We start from the raw sequence: 17,206 nt of genomic DNA on the forward strand, positions 1-17,206 counted from the left end.
GAGTACAGTCATGTGCCACATAATGACGCTGGTCGATGGACCACGTATATGACAATGGTCCCATAAGATTATAATACTGTATTTTGACTGTATGTTTTCTATGTTTAGATACACAAATACTTACCATTATGTTACAATGCCCATAGTATTCAGCACATTAACATGCTGTGCAGTTTTATAGCAGAGGAGCAATAAGCTATACCATCTAGCTAGATGTGTAGTAGGCTACAGATCTAGGTTTGTGTGAATACACTTTATGATGGGCCGGGTGCGGTGGCTCAAGCCTGTAACCCCAGCACTTTGGGAGGCTGAGACGGGCGGATCACGAGGTCAGGAGATCGAGACCATCCTGGCTAACATAGTGAAACCCCGTCTCTACTAAAAAAAGAATACAAAAAACTAGCCAGGCGAGGTGGCGGACACCTGTAGTCCCAGCTACTCGGGAGGCTGAGGCAGGAGAATGGCGTAAACCCGGGAGAGGGAGCTTGCAGTGAGCTGAGATCTCACCACTGCACTCCAGCCTGGGCGAAAGAGCGAGACTCCGTCTCAAAAAAAAAAAAAAAAAAAAAAAAATATATATATATATATATATACACACTCTATGATGACATAGACATACACAATGACAAAAATCACCTAATGATGCATTTCTCAGAATGTGTCCCTGTTGTTAAGTGATGCATGACTGTGTATGTTTGTGTGTATGTGAATGAGATGGACAGCAAATCTTGCTAACTTAGTAAATTTTACTAATAAGATTAATAACAATTATGAACTAAAAACTCAAATTGTGAACTGCACCTTTGGTTCTGGTTGGGTTCTATGTCACATCTTTTCAGAGTAAATGACTTCATATGAATTCCAGTGAGAATATTTTTTCTTGTTGACTGCCACACAATGATAAACTTATACCAACTAACCATGGAAGTTTCAAATGAAAACAAGGATAATAACTTAGAAAATGAAAACCAAATCTTTATTTGTAAAAATTCTTAAAAGAGCCCTTACAAGATAACTTGAGAGCCAATAGGTTTTACACTTTGTTTAGATGCATTAGGCTGCAAAATAAATGCAACTTCAATTGCTTAATTTATTTTATTAGTTTATTTATTTATTTTTGAGATGGAGTCTTACTCTGTCACCCAGGCTGGAGTGCAGTGGCATGATCTCAGCTCACTGCAACCTCTGCCTCCCAGGTTCAAGCAATTCTCCTATCTCAGCCTCCTGTGTAGCTGGGACTACAGTTGCATGCCACCATGCTCGGCTAATTTTTGTATTTTTAATAGAGACAGGGTTTCAGCATATTGGTCAGACTGGTCTCAAACTCTGCCTCAGGTGATCCACCCACCTCAGGTTTCCAAAGTGCTGAGATTACAGGTGTGAGCCACTGTGCCCAGCCCAGTTGCTTCATTTGTTTAGTCCACATTTTACTTATGATAGTACAATGGCTGTCGACCTAAATTTACTAGAATCCTTTTTCTGCAGGTTCTGGTTAGGCTAGGCCACAAAACGTATTCTTTTGTAAGATTTGGAGAGCAGAAATGAAGTAGCAGTCATTTTGTAGTTCACACGTATTGTTGCTTACTGTTTTGCTCACTCCATTGGTGTAAGTCAGCAGCTGAGCCTGCTACTGCTTCATTTTCTATTGGATCCTCCTTCTACTTCTCTGACTCTTGGTCAAGTGTGTGCATTTAGCTCTTTAATGAAGGACTCTAGCTTCTGAAGGACATCCATACCATCAAGTGAGAGCTAACTTGGGTTTCAGGTTGTGCTCATGAACTATGGCTTATACTTCTAGTTACCAGCTTGTCATGAAGTTCTTCCATCTTCCCTTTCTGATTCCCTGCTCCGTGGACTTTGAGCTCGAGCATCAGATGTAAAGATAACTGCCTTATATAAAGAGACAGTTTAACCAGCTTTCACAATTGGGAAGGGTTTAATCTTTGTAACAAATTGCCATATATTATATCTCTTTCCATCTTTCTAGCTTCATTCTAGTAGTTTTGATTTTCTACTTGAACTCTGACTGATAGAGAATTGGGACAGTGACAGTACAAAATGAAAACAGATCTTTTTACCCCCCACCCCCCACCTCAGTTGTATTGTCAGGAAGCAGGTTGAGAAAATTATACAACCGTTCATGGAAAAAGACGGGTGGCTCAGAGGGAATAACGAAGAGCCAAGGATAAGTTATTTCCAGGTGGGAATAGAACTGTGTCCTAATCAAATAACTTGCCACATTTTCCTGGTTGGGCTTCAGAATTGCTTTGGACCAGTGATCTTTGTTTACTTCCTGTTCTCCCAACCCCTTTGAATAGGAATGTCTGTGGTGGTTATCCTATGAATGTCTCCTCTTGTATGTTGAGTACGTGGGGACAAGATAACTTGTCTTCGTACTACATAGAGCTTTAGTTTGAGATATCTGTACTTAAAGAACTGTGTGTGTGTATGTGTGTGTGTGTGTGTGTATATATATATATATATATTTTTTTTTGAGATGGGAGTTTTGCTCTTGTTGCCCAGGCTGGAGTACAATGGCACGATCTAGGCTCACCACAACCTCTGGCTCCTAGGTTCAAGCGATTCTCCTGCCTCAGCCTCATGATTAGTGGGATTACAGGTGCGCACCACCATGCCTGGCTAATTTTTTGCATTTTTAATAGAGACGAGGTTTCTCCATGTTGGTCAGGCTGGTCTCGAACTCCCAACCTCAGGTAATCCACCCACCTCGGCTTCCCAAAGTGCTGGGATTACAGGCGTGAACCACTGTGCCAGCCTCAAAGAGCTGTATTTAAGGAATTAAACCAGAGGAGCACCATCCACACCTGAGCTTCATTTAAATGATGAGATTCTGGACTTTGAGCCTATGTGACAATGGGATGAGACTTTGCAAGTGGCTTTGGGAGGGGATCAGTGTATTTTTGCATGTGGGAGGGATGTGAACCATTGGGCATCAGAGGGACAACTATGATAGCCAGCTTCCAGTGTGGCCCCCAATGATCTCTACCTCCAGTATTCACAGCCATCTGTAGTCCCTTCCCCCTTTCCAGCAGGCTTGGTCTGTGTTACCAATTAAATATGGCAGCAGTAAAGTGATGTCACTTTTGAGATTAAGTCATAAAGATATTGCAGCTTCTGTCTTGGTTACTCTGTCTTGTGGATTAATTGCTTTGGGAAGCCAGCTGTCATATCATGAGGATACTCATGCAGCCTTATGGAGAAGTCCATGTTGTGAACAAGTGAGGCTTTTTTCTAACAGACAAAGAGGAATGGAGGACTCTAGTCAGCAGTCCTGTAGATGAGCCAACATCAAAGCAGATTCTCTAGCCATGGTGAAGTCTTCAGGTGACTGCAGTTCTCATGAGAGGCTCTGAGCCAGAGTCATCTAGCTAAGTTGCTCGTGGATTCCTAACCACCAGAAACTGTGAGATACTGTTTGTTTTAAGCTACTTAATTTTGTTATAGAGCAATAGATAGCTAATATAATGCCTAAGTATAAATATAATCTTTCTTCCACATGTCTATGAAAGCCAAATAAAAACGAAGATAAGAGAGGCTGTGTTGTGGGAAGTCAGGGACCCCAAACAGAGGGACCGGCTGAAGCCACAGCAGAAGAACATAAATTGCGAAGATTTCATGGACATTTATTAGTTCCCCAAATTAATACTTTTATAATTCCTTACACCTGTCTTTACTGCAATCTCTGAACATAAATTGTGAAGATTTCATGGACACTTATCACTTCCCCAATCAATACTGTTGTGATTTCCTATGCCTGTCTTTACTTTCATCTCTTAATCCCGTCATCTTCTTCTTAAACTGAGGAGGATGAATGTTGCCTCAGGACCCTGTGATGATTGTGTTAACTGCACAAATTGTTTGTAGAGCATGTGTGTTTGAACAATATGAAATCTGGGCATCTTGAAAAAAGAACAGGATAACAGCGAAGTTCAGGGAACAAGGGAGGTAACCTTGAACTGACTGCCAGTGAGCCCAACGGAACAGAGCCATATTTCTCTTCTTTCAAATGCAAATAGGAGAAATATCGCTGAATTCTTTTTCTCAGCAATGAACATCCCTGATAAAGAGAATGCGCCCTGAGGGTAGGTCTATAGATGGCCCCCTTAAGGCGATCGCCTTTTATGGTCAAAACTGAAGGGATGAAATAAGCCCTAGTCTCCTGTAGCGCTTCCAGGCTTATTAGGATGAGGTAATTCCCACCTAATAAATTTTGGTTACACAGGTTGTCCACTCTCAAACCGTGTCTCCTGATAAGATGTTATCGATGACAATGTGTGCCCAAAACTTCATTAGCAATTTTATTTTCGCCCCATTCTGTGGTCCTGTGATCTCGTCCTGCCTCCACTTGCTTTGTGTTATTTTATTACCTTGTGAAGTATGTGATCTCTGTGACCCACACCCTATTCATGCACTCCCTCCCCTTTTGCAAATCTCTAATAAAAACTTGCTGGTTTTACAGCTCAGGGAACATCATGAAACCTGCTGACATGTGATGTTTCCCCCCAGACACCCAGCTTTAAATTTCTCTCTTGTACTCTTTCCCTTTATTTCTCAAACCAGCCGAGATGCCTAGGAAATAGAAAAGAACCCATGTTAACCATCGGCAGCGGGTTCTCCCGATAAGGCTGAGAAAAGTAAATTGTATTTTGGCCTACTTTCTATTTTTCTTTGGTGTTTATTTAGCTTCTCTTAAACCTAGGCCTGTGGGAAAATACTTATTCAGTACCCCTAAGCTAATTTTAAAGAACATAAGAAAGGCAGTTAGCTTCAGTTATAGGGATATATACGTATATCTTTGAACTGGAGGATCTACTTTTGGTAAGACAAATCATAAGATTTTAGCAGAGTCTAGTCTCTCCTTTGCAGAATGGTAGGGAGGCCGCTACCTCTCTTAGGTTGAGATTTAAAGTTACATTTATTATTCTTTTTTTTCAACCTGATATGACTAGTTTAAAGAATGTAAAGTATGATTTGATTTACTTCTTGGTTTTTGTTATGGAAACCAGAGAAATAAGAATGTATTTCTCCTAACTTCTCTTTATTACACTTTCCATCTTATAATCAATTTCAATAACTTTAACAATAAGCAGTAAAAATGATAGACTATACAAAGCATTGCCCAAGTGAATCCATCATGGACCTGCGTCTGAGAATGGCTTCCTAAATAGGGGAAATGTGTTTCACACAAAAAGTCCATTTTCTGTTATTGCCTTTTTTTTATTTGGAATATGAGATGCTATATATTTTAAGGTAATCTTAATAGTTTCCTGTCTCTCACTAACAAGAATGACTTGTCATAATGAGCAGTGTAGACACTGTCCATTTGATCCACTCCAGAAAGCTGTCTATTTGATACAAGAGCAAATCACCTCAATTCCTTAGTGGAATGACTGGAGTATACGTGAATAAATGAGACACAGGAATTTTAAAAAAAGGTTCAGTTCTATCAGAAGGAAACAAAGGATTGGAACATTTGGAGGCCTGGTTTAATAAAAAATGTGACAAGACAAAGAATTATATGTGATAACTGTAGAGGGAGGAAGAATCCTCCCTAATATAAAATGTCCATGAAATAGTCGTTTTCTTCTTTAGGAAGGAAGATAATTTTGTAGCTTAAGAAAAATAGTTCTCGGCCGGGCGCGGTGGCTCAAGTCTGTAATCCCAGCACTTTGGGAGGCCGAGACGGGTGGATCACGAGGTCAGGAGATCGAGACCATCTTGGCTAACACGGTGAAACCCTGTCTCTACTAAAAAATACAAAAAAAAAAACCAAAAAACAAAAAACTAGCCGGGCGAGGTGGCGGGCGCCTGTAGTCCCAGCTACTCGGGAGGCTGAGGCAGGAGAATGGCGTGAACCCGGGAGGCAGAGCTTGCAGTGAGCTGAGATCCGGCCACTGCACTCCAGCCTGGGCGACAGAGCGAGACTCCGTCTCAAAAAAAAAAAAGAAAAATTGTTCTCAATTCTTTGAAGTTGGAAGACCTATATTGTAAAATGACTATTTATTTACTTTTACCTCCACCAAAAATAATTCAAATTTTCCGTGCTCTTTATAATTCATCACATTTAAACATCTGGGTAGGAATTTCAGATTCCATTTTGGGGAATGGGCTTGTTTGCGGGGGTGTCTTTTTTTGTTTTTATTTTTGCATGTTTTACTTCAGCCGTAAAGTTTTTGTCTTTTTTTCTTTGTTTGTTTTGAGAGGCAAGATACAGACTCCAAAATGCTCTATTTTTTCCTTTTATAACTATTTACTTTTGTCTCAGAGAATTACACAAAAATGTCATACTGTATTTGACTTTCCAATTTTTTATTAGACTGAAGTGTTTTTGATGAACTATTAATAAAGTTGTTATTCTGTGTTAGGTTTAGGATTCCAGCTGAGGATGAAAGATAAGTTACAACAAATTTTGTGCCCTGTAGTAGCTGGGAAGTAGCAAAGTGATTCTCAAAATGAAATTTCACGATGTCTTGCATTCACCTATGAGGATTTTTTTTTTTTTTTTCCGGTGACAGGGTCTCGCTCTGTTGCCCAGGCTGGAGTGCAGTGGTGTGATCTCAGCTCACTGCAATCTCCGCCTCCCAGGTTCTAGCAATTCTCTTGCCTCAGCCTCCCGAGCAGCTGGGACTATAGGTGCACGCTACCACACCCGGCTAAGTTTTTGTATTTTAGTAGAGACAGGGTTTCACTATGTTGCTTAGGCTGGTCTCAAACTCCTGAGCTCAGGCAATCCACCCACCTCGGCCTCCCAAAGAGCTAGGATTACAGGTGTGAGCTATGGCTGAGGACTGTTTAACATGCAGATTCTCAGGCCCCATCCTAATAAGACTGACTCAGAATCTCTGGGGATGGGATTTGAGAATTCACAATGTAATAGGTTCTCTCTGTGATTCTAATGAAAACTAAAGTTTAATTGATCTAGTAAAGGTTGGAGGGCAAAGGAATAAACAATTTACACTGTGACTGGTGCCCAGGCACAACATAAGATATAATAGTAACTTCTAGGAAAGAGCCACTACCTCTACCAAGGGAAATCTAAGTGAAGACTTAATATAGAAGCTGACATTTACGTGGTTTTGAAAATGTGCCTTGGCAAGCAGAGATGGAGGGTGTGGCAGGGGGCATCTCAATGACTCATGTTGTTAATGATATTTCTTTTTTTTTTTTTTTTTTTTGAGACAGAGTCTCGCTCTGTTGTCCAGGCTGGAGTGCAGTGGCCGGATCTCAGCTCACTGCAAGCTCCGCCTCCCGGGTTTACGCCATTCTCCTGCCTCAGCTTCCCGAGTAGCTGGGACTACAGGCGCCCGCCACCTCGCCCGGCTAGTTTTTTGTATTTTTTAGTAGAGACGGGGTTTCACCGGGTTAGCCAGGATGGTCTCCATCTCCTGACCTCGTGATCCACCTGTCTTGGCCTCCCAAAGTGCTGGGATTACAGGCTTGAGCCACCGCGCCCGGAATGTCAATAATATTTCTACTAAGAGAAATACACAGTGTATACTCACTAGATGCTTTGCCTAGGCAGTTTCTGGCTGAAGCCTTCCTCTTCAGCCTCTATTCTGTGTTCTTCAGGGATTTTGGTGACTTAATTTTCCTTGATGGTTCTACACCAGGTTTTGAGGGATCTTAATGGTTAAGAGGCACTTGAATGTAATAAATATGTATATGTGTACATATATGTAATAAAAGTGTACACACACACACACACACACAGGCATACCTCACAGATTTTGCAGATTAGGTTCTAGACCAAACCAATAAAGCAACTATTGCAGTAAAGTAAGTCACACAAATATTTTGCTTTCCCAGTGCATATAAGCATTATGTTTACTGTAGTTCATTAAGTATGCAGTAGCATTATGTCTAGAAAAATAACTAATGCCAGGCACGGTGGCTCAAGCCTGTAATCCCAGCACTTTGGGAGGCTGAGACGGGTGGATCACGAGGTCAGGAGATCAAGACCATCCTGGCTAACACGGTGAAACCCCGTCTCTACTAAAAGTATACAAAAAAACTAGCCAGGCGTGGTGGCAGGCACCTGTAGTCCCAGCTACTCGGGAGGCTGAGGCAGGAGAATGGTGTGAACCCGGGAGGCAGAGCTTGCAGTGAGCTGAGATCCGGCCACTGCACTCCAGCCTGGGCGACAGAGCGAGACTCTGTCTCAAAAAAAAAAAAAAAAAAAAGAAAAATAACTTACATACCTTACTGAAAAATACTTTATTGAAACTGAACATGTCGGTACATTCCTGTAGTCCCAAGCCACTCAGAAGGCTAAGGTGGGAGGATCCTTTGAGCCCAGGAGTTCCAGGCCAGCCTGGGCAAACATAGGGAGACCTCCATCTCTAAAAAAAGCCCCCAAACTTTATTGCTAAAAAATAATAAGGATCATCTGAGTCTTCAGCATGTTATCTTTTTTCTGGTGGAGGGTCTTACCTCAGTGTGAATGGCTGCTGACTGATAAGGGTGGTGATTGCTGAAGGCTGGGATGGCTGAGGCAATTTCTTGAAATAAAACAAAAATGAAATTTGCTTCCTCGATAGACTCTTCCTTTCATGAAAGATTTCTCTGTGGCATGTGATGTTGTTTGCTAGCATTTTACCCACAGTAGAACTTCGTTCAATACTGGAGTCAATCCTCTCCAACCACTGCTTTATCAACTAAGTTGATGTAGTATTCTAAATCCTTTCTTATTATTCACAGTTAATCTCAGTATTCACGCCATCTTGACTGGAGTAGATTTCATCTCAAGAAACCACTTTCTTTGCTCATTCATAAGAAGCAACTCCTCATACCTCCAAGTTTTATCATGAGATTGCAGCAGTTCAGTCACATCTGCAGGCCCCACTTCTAACTGTAGTTCTCTTGCTATTTCCACCACATCTCTAGTGACCTCCTCCATTGGTCTTGAACCCCTCAAAATCATCCCTGAGGGTTGGAATCAACTTCTTCCAAACTCCTGTTAATGTTGGACTCTTCCCATGAATCATGAATATTCTTAATTGCATCTAGAATGGTGAACCTTTTTCAGAAGCTTTTCAATTTACTTTTCCCAGATATATTAGATAAATGACTATCTATGGCAGCTATAGCCATATATATATACACACACACACACACATATATATATATATATTTTTTTTTTAAGATAGCGTCTCATTTGTGGCCCAAGCTGGAGTTCACTGGCACAGTCATACCTCCCTGTAATTTTGAACTCCTGGGCCCAAGGGATCCTACATCTCCCTTCCTGAGTAGCTAGGACTACAGGCACACACCACCACACCTGGCTAATTATTCTATTTTTTGTAGAGATGGGGTGCCACTATGTTGCCCAGGCTGGTCTTGAACTCTTGGCCTCAAGTGATCCTCCTACCTCAGCCTCCCAAAGTGCTGGGATTACAGGTGCGACCCACCATGGCCAGCCATGAAATATATTTTTAAAATAAGACTTGAAAGTTGAAACTACTCCTTGATCCATGGGCAGCAGAATGGATGTTGTACTAACAGATATGAAAACATTAATCTTCTTATATATTTCCATCAGAGCTCTTGGGTGACCAGGTGCACTGTCAATAAGCAGCAATATTTTGAAAGGCATCTTTTTTTCTGAGCAGTAGATCTCAACAGTGGGCTTAAAATACTCGGCAAATCATTCTATAAACAGATGTGCTGTTGTCCAGGCTTTGTCGTTCCACTTAGAGAGCACAGGCAGAGTAGATTTATCATAATCCTTAAGGGCCCTAGGATTTTCAGAACAGTAAATGAGCATGGCTTCAACTTAAAGTCAGCAGCTGAAATAGTTCCTAACAAGAGAGTCAGCCTCTCCTCTGAAGCTTTGAAGCCAGGCATTGACTTCTACTCTCTAGCTACAAAAGTCCTAGATGGCATTGTTTTCCAGTAAGTGTTGTTTCATCTACATTGAAACTCTTTGTTTAGTATAGCCACCTTCATCAGATATCTTAGATAGATTTTTTTTTTTTTTGAGATGGAGTCTCACTCTGTCGCCCAGGCTGGAGTACAGTGGTGCTATCTTGGCTCACTGCAAGCTCCGCATCCCGGGTTCATGCCATTCTCCTGCCTCAGCCTCCTGAGTAGCTGGGACTACAAGCGCCAGCCACGGCTGGCCACCATGCCCAGCTAAATTTTTTTATTTTTTATTTTTTTAGTAGAGACAGGGTTTCACCGTGTTAGCCAGGATGGTCTCTATCTCCTGACCTCGTGATCCGTCCGCCTCATCCTCCCAAAGTGCTGGGATTACAGGCATGAGCCACCGTTCCTGGCTTTAGCTAGATCTTTTTGATAACTTGCTGCAGCTTCTTCACCAGCATTTGCTGCTTCACCTTACACTTTTATGTTCTGGAGATGGCTTCTTTCCTTAAACATCATGAACCAACCTCTGCTAACTTCCAACTTTTCTTCTGCAGCTTCCTTACCTCTCAGCGTTTGTAGACTTGAAGAGAGTTAGGGCCTTGCACTTGATTAGGCTTTGGCTTAAGGGAATGTTATGTCTGGTTTCATCTTCCATCCAGAACATGAAAACGTTCTTTACCAGTAATAAGTCTCCTTCGCTTTCTTATCATTCGCATGTTCACTGGAGTAGCATTTTTAGTTTCCTTCAAGGACTTTTCCTTTGCATTCACTACCTGGCTGTTTGGTGCAAGAGCCCTAGCTTTTGGTCTGTCTTGGCTTTCAATATGCCTTCCTCACTAAGCTTAAACATTTCTTGCTTTTGATTTAAAGTGAGAGACACGTGATTCTTTTACCGGAACACTCAGAGGCCATTGTAGGGTTATTAATTGGCTTAATGTCAATATTGTTGTGTCTCAAGTAATGGGGAGGCCCAAGAGAGGGAGAGATATGGGGGGAAGGTATGGTTGGTAGAGCAGTCAGAATGCACACATTTATGGATTACAGTCGCTGTCTTATATGGGTGCTGTTTGTGCTGCCCCAAAGTAATTATAATAGTAACTTCAAAGATCACTATAACATATATAATAATAATAATGAAAAAGTTTGAAATATTGTGAGAATCACCAAAATGTGACACAGACATGAAGTGAGCACATGCTTTTGGAAAAATGGCGCCCATAGATTTGGTTGATGCAGGCTTGCCACAAACCTTCAATTTGTTAAAAAATGTAGTATCTGGGAAGCACAAAGATGTATGCCCGTTAAAGGTTTTAAAGAAGCCATTTTTTTTTAAGAGAAAACTTTTAAGAAGCTTTACACATAGCAGACAATAAGTATTTGTTGACTAAATGGTCAAGTTGGAGTGAGCAGATTTTATAATTTTATTCTACTAATCACCACCAGCAATTTTATTTTTGATGCTTGTAGATGGACAGTGGTGACTATGTCTATTAGGCCTTCTGATTTTTTGTTTTGTTTTGTTTTTTTCCTGCCAAAGGACAGTGCTTAGAACTTCCCATTCTTCCTTAGAGTGGGGAAAATCTGTCACCCCAAGGATATGAATTAGGTAGAAAAGTAATGTAAGAGCCAATCACAACGCGCGCTGCGGGGCGGCTCCAGACTGGCTTCTCCGGGACGACTGGCGGAAGATGAGACTTCGTTACCTCCGTTCAATCGGACAAAGAAGGCCATAATAGTTTTGGACAATAGAAAATTCCTTGTGGGTTAAACTGCGGTGGGACTGACTGTTACGCAGAAGGCCTAACTGGAAAACTTCTATACATTGTGTATCACGGATACATTATTTTCTGGAATCCTGGAGAAACGATCAGCAGCTGTGGTGGCACCAGTACCAAAAATGGCTGTAAGGCGCTTCGGACGCTGGATCAGGTGACGCAGCCTCAGTCCGCCCACTTCCCACCAGCGGCTCCTCCTCCTGCTTCCCGGCGTAGCGGTGGGCGTGGCTTGCCCGGAGGCTCTTTCTTCTGGGGCCGGGAAAACCGAGGAATACACATGCGCAGTTGGACCCCTCAGGCCCTTCGTGTCCCTTCCTACCCATCTCCCCGCCCCGACCCTCTGGGCGGGGCTGGGCCGACAGTCCAGCTGCTGCTTGCTGGAGATTCAGTGACTTCCTTGTTGTGAGCCCTGGCCCGCCAGTGTCCCGACTTGTAGCCCCGCTGTTTTTATCCGGGCCGCTAGCCTGAGTCTAGGTCGCAGCCGCAGCCCCAACCCGTCGGTCACCTTTTCAGCGCAGGTTCTTTCCCCGCACGCCCTGCGCTCCCTAACATGCCCAACCCCAGCAGCACCTCCTCTCCATACCCCCTCCCTGAGGAAATTAGGAACCTGTTGGCAGGTAAAGAGCGGGAAGGCGGCGGTAATGCTGTTGGGGCGGGGGCGAGGGAACGGTAAGCCGGTGGGGACAGAAGCACTCAGAGCCCTTATCCTCCATCCGCACGCTCCCTACGTCTTCTAGCCAGTGGGGTTGGCACAGGGAGGAGAGAAGGGTTGTTTCGTCTCAGAAAGGGAGTGGGCGTGTGTGTTGAAATTTGGTGCGGGGATGGTGGCGAAGCCCTTTTTGGTGGTCTACACAAATGAGATCAGGACGTTTCTATGTGCATTGTGAAGACTGTGTGTGTGTGTGTGTGTGTGTGTGTGTGTGTGTGAGACAGAGGAGGGCGGGGGAGGAAGAGTGGTAGAGGGAGAGAATGATAATGAATGCTGCGTGAGCAGGCAGAAGGGAGCAGAAGTCAAAGAAGTAGTTCTTGGGTGGTCTGGCCAATGGAGGTAGAGGATGTAGAGATGCAAAGAGATGTCAGAGCCACAGGTGTTAGGGGTTATGGGGTGAAAGAGTTTGTCATTTCTAAAACTCCTATTTTTCTTAAACATTCAGCTCACTCACGTTTACAACTTTTGAAGAAGGTCTGGTTCTCAAATGGCCACTTGTCCCCAGCCTCAGTAATATATTAAAGCAAAAAAGGAAGGATATGTTAAAGTTCTACTTCCTGTGTGACATGATGAAAGTACTTCATGTTTGCACCCTTATCTTCCCTTTTTCAGTTTTACATTACCATTTATAGGAACTTGTTTTAGGAGCTAAAAACGTGGTTCTTCAGTAGCATTATGAATCCACTACTAGTTCATTAATTTTCTGGATATGGAGGTGTGTATGTTCACTAAGAACCAATAAAAATTTGTATTTCTGTACAAGTTAGAAAATATATCTTTTTAAGGTAGCACAAATCTTGCCTATCTTAATGTTCTGGAATTTCAACCATCATTTATTTTGTCTTGTGTACGTCAGAATTCTGGAAACTGAATTTCGATTTTTAGTTTTAGATTCTATAAAATATTTATCTTTCAGTATTGTTCATGAATAGATTACAGATTGCTTATTATAACTCTTAAAAAGCAACATCATCTAAAATGTGACATTTGAAATAGTAGGTTACTCCTATAGCAATGTGAGTCCAAATCTCCTAATATGCTGTTATTCAATTTTGGTGCTTGGCATTATTAATGTGGTAGGGAAATGAAAACTAAGTGTATGAATGTAGACTTATGTTTGTATGATTACGGTACAGTATGTTGAATGCATTTGTGGTGGGATAGCCTTTCACTCTAAGAAATGCTTGTTGTCATTAAAGGGTACCACTAAGGGAAATAGTTAAAGAAGTCTAAAGACTGACTTCAGGCAGCTTTATTACATCTGCGTGACTACTGATTTTGTTTTACTACACTTAACATTTTTTGTTGTTACAGTGCTGGAATTGTTTATTTAGAATGTTATTGTAATAACCAGTGCAGAAAAGTGTTTATCATTATTCCAAAAATAGATGAAACAATTTTCAGGATATTCTATGTCTGTATTTTTGAATTTAAGAACTAACATATAGACCTCTAGGTGCACGTTTTAAAGCTTGGCAACTCCCATAGTGCAGTTTGTTATTTGGATCCATAATCATACATCACAGATAATATGATATGTAGGTCATGAGAACCTTTATTCTCTTATTCCCATAGATCACAAGTATTTCATGTGGCCCTTATTTGTGTAATTTAAAAACTCAAAATTACATCTTTAAATTATCTGCCAATGCTAATTTCTGATATATTTCTGCCCTCTCTCTTTAGTCAGGTAATATACTAGCATAACGTCTGAAATTAAAGTCATTTTATTGACATTTTCACTATTTTATATTATTAAAGCAAATCACATATTAAAACACATGAAGTATTAAAAACAAATATTACAATTAAAACTTTTGGAATTAGAAACTTAAATTACACTTTATTTTCAGAGGATATTTTCAAGAAGTATGGAAGTGAGTTGGGGTGTATTTATATTTAAAGAAATTTAACAAATCAGTGTTTTTCGGGTTTTTAAAAAACTTATTTGGAAAATTGTTAACATCTTATGTTTGACTGTAGTTAAAATCTTTTTTGAGGTAGAGAAGGCTTCAAGAATAGATGCTGTCAGCAGTTATTTCACGTATTTCATCTAAAAATATTGTTGGCATTGTACATGATTCTTTTCATAATTCAAGTTTATTGGGTAAGAGTATATGAGTAGATTTAGAGTAACTAACATTATAGAAGCATTTATATTGGTTTGAATATTAGAGATATTGCTGGCTTATTTAGCATATTTCTTTGAAACTAAGGAGATATTGGTAATGTTGTTGTAGTTAACAGTTGAGTGCTCTTAGAATGTATGGTACTATGCTAGAATTCCAAGGTAGAGAAGATAAGGAACTAAACTTTTCAGGGGTTTAAAGTCCTTTGTTTTCAGAAAGAAGAATATAAAATCAAAAGATAATGACTGTTAAAAATAATGTTGTTTAGATGTATCTGTTTGTGTTCCATATGCCTATTATCTAAATCATTATATGTCATATGTATTGTTTGAAATTTCACCTGCTTAAAAGGGAAGGTACTCAAGTGTATTCTTATTTATAGTTTTTCTTTATTTTTCTGATTATGCCAGTTCTATGCTATACTTTCAACATTTGTTCCCTCTCCCTTCCTTCCCCTATAAAAAACATTCTATAGAAATGTAAAAAAAAAAAAAAAAAAAAAGGTTATTATTGTTAACTCACATGTGTTGTGTAAAGATACCATTGAAAAAGTGGCTATCTAGTTTGATTTTTAGTTATATTTTCTGTGGAGTCAGTCTTGAAGACCTATGCTTTTTATAAAATGTTGATTATTCTTCTGGTTATATGAACAGAAAAGGACTTACAGAATTTCGTTATTGAAAGCAAATTTTGAGCTGCCATATGCATTACAGGCAACCTTTGATTTTTTCTTTTCTACAACAATGGAAGAACAGGTTTAGCCTGGATAATTGAAATCAAAGGACAATCCCAAATCTTGTCCATTTAATCTTCTCTCACATCCAAATATTTTGACTAGGACTAGCAGCAAGAATAATCTTGATTTATGTGATTTTTTTTTCTCTAGGCAGGCAAGAAAGTAAGAGGAACTAGAACCACTTCCCTCCAGCCTCCTTTATTTGTTTAATCACCCTTTAAATAATGGTTTTTTAGTGACTTGCAATCAGATATTCTCATTCATCCTCATTCATTTGTTTTAGGACAACAAATTTTAAAAGGAAAGCTCTAAGAAGATGTTATTTTCTGTTTACTAAATTAGCAAACGAAACCATTGTTAAAAGAGGAAAATAGTGATTGTTAGTGCTCTGAAAAATGAAACCAAACCAAACAAACAATAAATAAAGTGGTTATATAGTTTCTGCAAAGTGATCTTGAGGTTTTGTTCACATGGCAGTCTTGATTAGAAATACCACATTTTCCCTACTGGGAATTTTTAGAACATTAAAAATGTTTTTCCCACACACTATGTGTGAAGATAATCAGTATGTTTAGGGGACATTGATTATCTTCACACATTGATTATAATGTATGATTTTTTTTCACACAATATTATTTAGGGTATATAATCAGTCCCCTAAAGGGATTCCTGTAGGGGCACTAGGTGAAGAGTGCAATTTATTTGAAATAGAGGCAGAATTTTTTCAATGCTGAGTATATTACGGTTTGATTTCCACCTTTCCAAAGTTCCATTTATAATTTGGTCAACATTTTGGTTTTATTTTTCCTATGAGAATTATTTATGGTATATCTAGTGTCTCATAACTTCCTTCTGGGACATTGGCTGAGTATGTAAAGGGAAGAGTGCCACCTACTGAGTCACCAGTAGTCACCTACCTCCTTAGCACCTGGATTTTCCTATGGAGCAAGAACAAGCCTCCCCATCTGGGCAGCAATCACTAAAGAGCATAGAGTTGATATGAGAACATTTAATCTCAAAATGAAATCTATTGTACCTCCAAGATACTCTTTTCTGGAAATAGGAATATATGTAAATTAAGGGACTAGAAGTTTATAGAGATTTTTTGTATGGGTTAAATAATACAGATGAATTAAGATGTGGTGTTAGGAAAGTTATTTGCCTATTTCAAGTATATAATGTCCTACTTTGTCTTGGGAGGAGATCTTTTGGCATGGCTGTCCATTGAAAGTATTTTCATCTCATTACTATATAAGGCTCTTGATATTATGTACAGTTTTTATAGCTACCCAATCCAAATTATCATTGGTTTTCTTCAAAAATAAGAATCTAAACATATTAAAAAGTTAGCATTTTATGAAAAATTTGCAAATGGGCTTATTGCTCCTGTTACCAGCGTTAAAGTATTACTAGAAAGAAGGTAGACACAACAGCGTAGGAAAAGCTGCTGGTGATTTGAAACACAGTTGTCTCTCATAAATTTCAGATTAAGTGTCATATATGGGTGATAAAAGTGGCATAGGCTAGATTTTATATACTCATTATTCACTTATTTGTCTTTTTCAATTAAAGCTAAGTCTATCTTTTTCATTCCACTGAGTTTACATTTCTTTTTCAATCACATTCTGAACACATTACAATAGATGCTGCCTAAAAGTGAATATAGTGTAAATCTCAGACTAATGTGTTATTCACTGTGGCTTCTTTGAAAATGTGTGGTAAAAAGATTTTGATTATTGTAAGGTGCTATTTATCAAGAGTCATCTTTCAGCAGTTGAAAGATGTTCAGCCCTACCTTTAAACAGCCCAGCTTTCTTTTTTTTTTTTTTTTTTTTTGAGATGGAGTCTCGCTGTGTCTCCCAGACTGGAGTGCAGTGGCGCGATCTCCCAGCTTTCTATCAAAATATATCATTTAGCTTCCCAAAGTCAATTTTGGAAATTTTGACCAATGATTGGATTGTAAGACTCTGGT

The 17,206-nt window shown here is 39.9% G+C and overlaps 1 protein-coding gene across 2 annotated transcripts in view; it reads left to right on the top strand.

Annotated features, from left to right (window-relative positions):
* SKAP2 (src kinase associated phosphoprotein 2) overlaps positions 1–17,206 on the top strand; it is a 335,197-nt gene that overhangs the window by 115,758 nt on the left and 202,233 nt on the right. The window contains exon 1 of one of the 2 annotated variants that reach the window (XM_025379326.1): positions 11,815–12,277. The exons of the other annotated variant lie outside the window; for it this stretch is intronic. Within the exon in view, the coding sequence (XP_025235111.1) occupies positions 12,211–12,277 (67 nt within the window). The 5' untranslated portion in view covers positions 11,815–12,210. Of the gene's footprint in view, positions 1–11,814; positions 12,278–17,206 lie in introns of those variants that run through there. 2 annotated transcript variants of the gene reach the window in all.

Source organism: Theropithecus gelada, chromosome 3 (genome assembly GCF_003255815.1).
Source record: "Theropithecus gelada isolate Dixy chromosome 3, Tgel_1.0, whole genome shotgun sequence".
NCBI classification, from domain to species: Eukaryota; Metazoa; Chordata; class Mammalia; order Primates; family Cercopithecidae; genus Theropithecus; species Theropithecus gelada.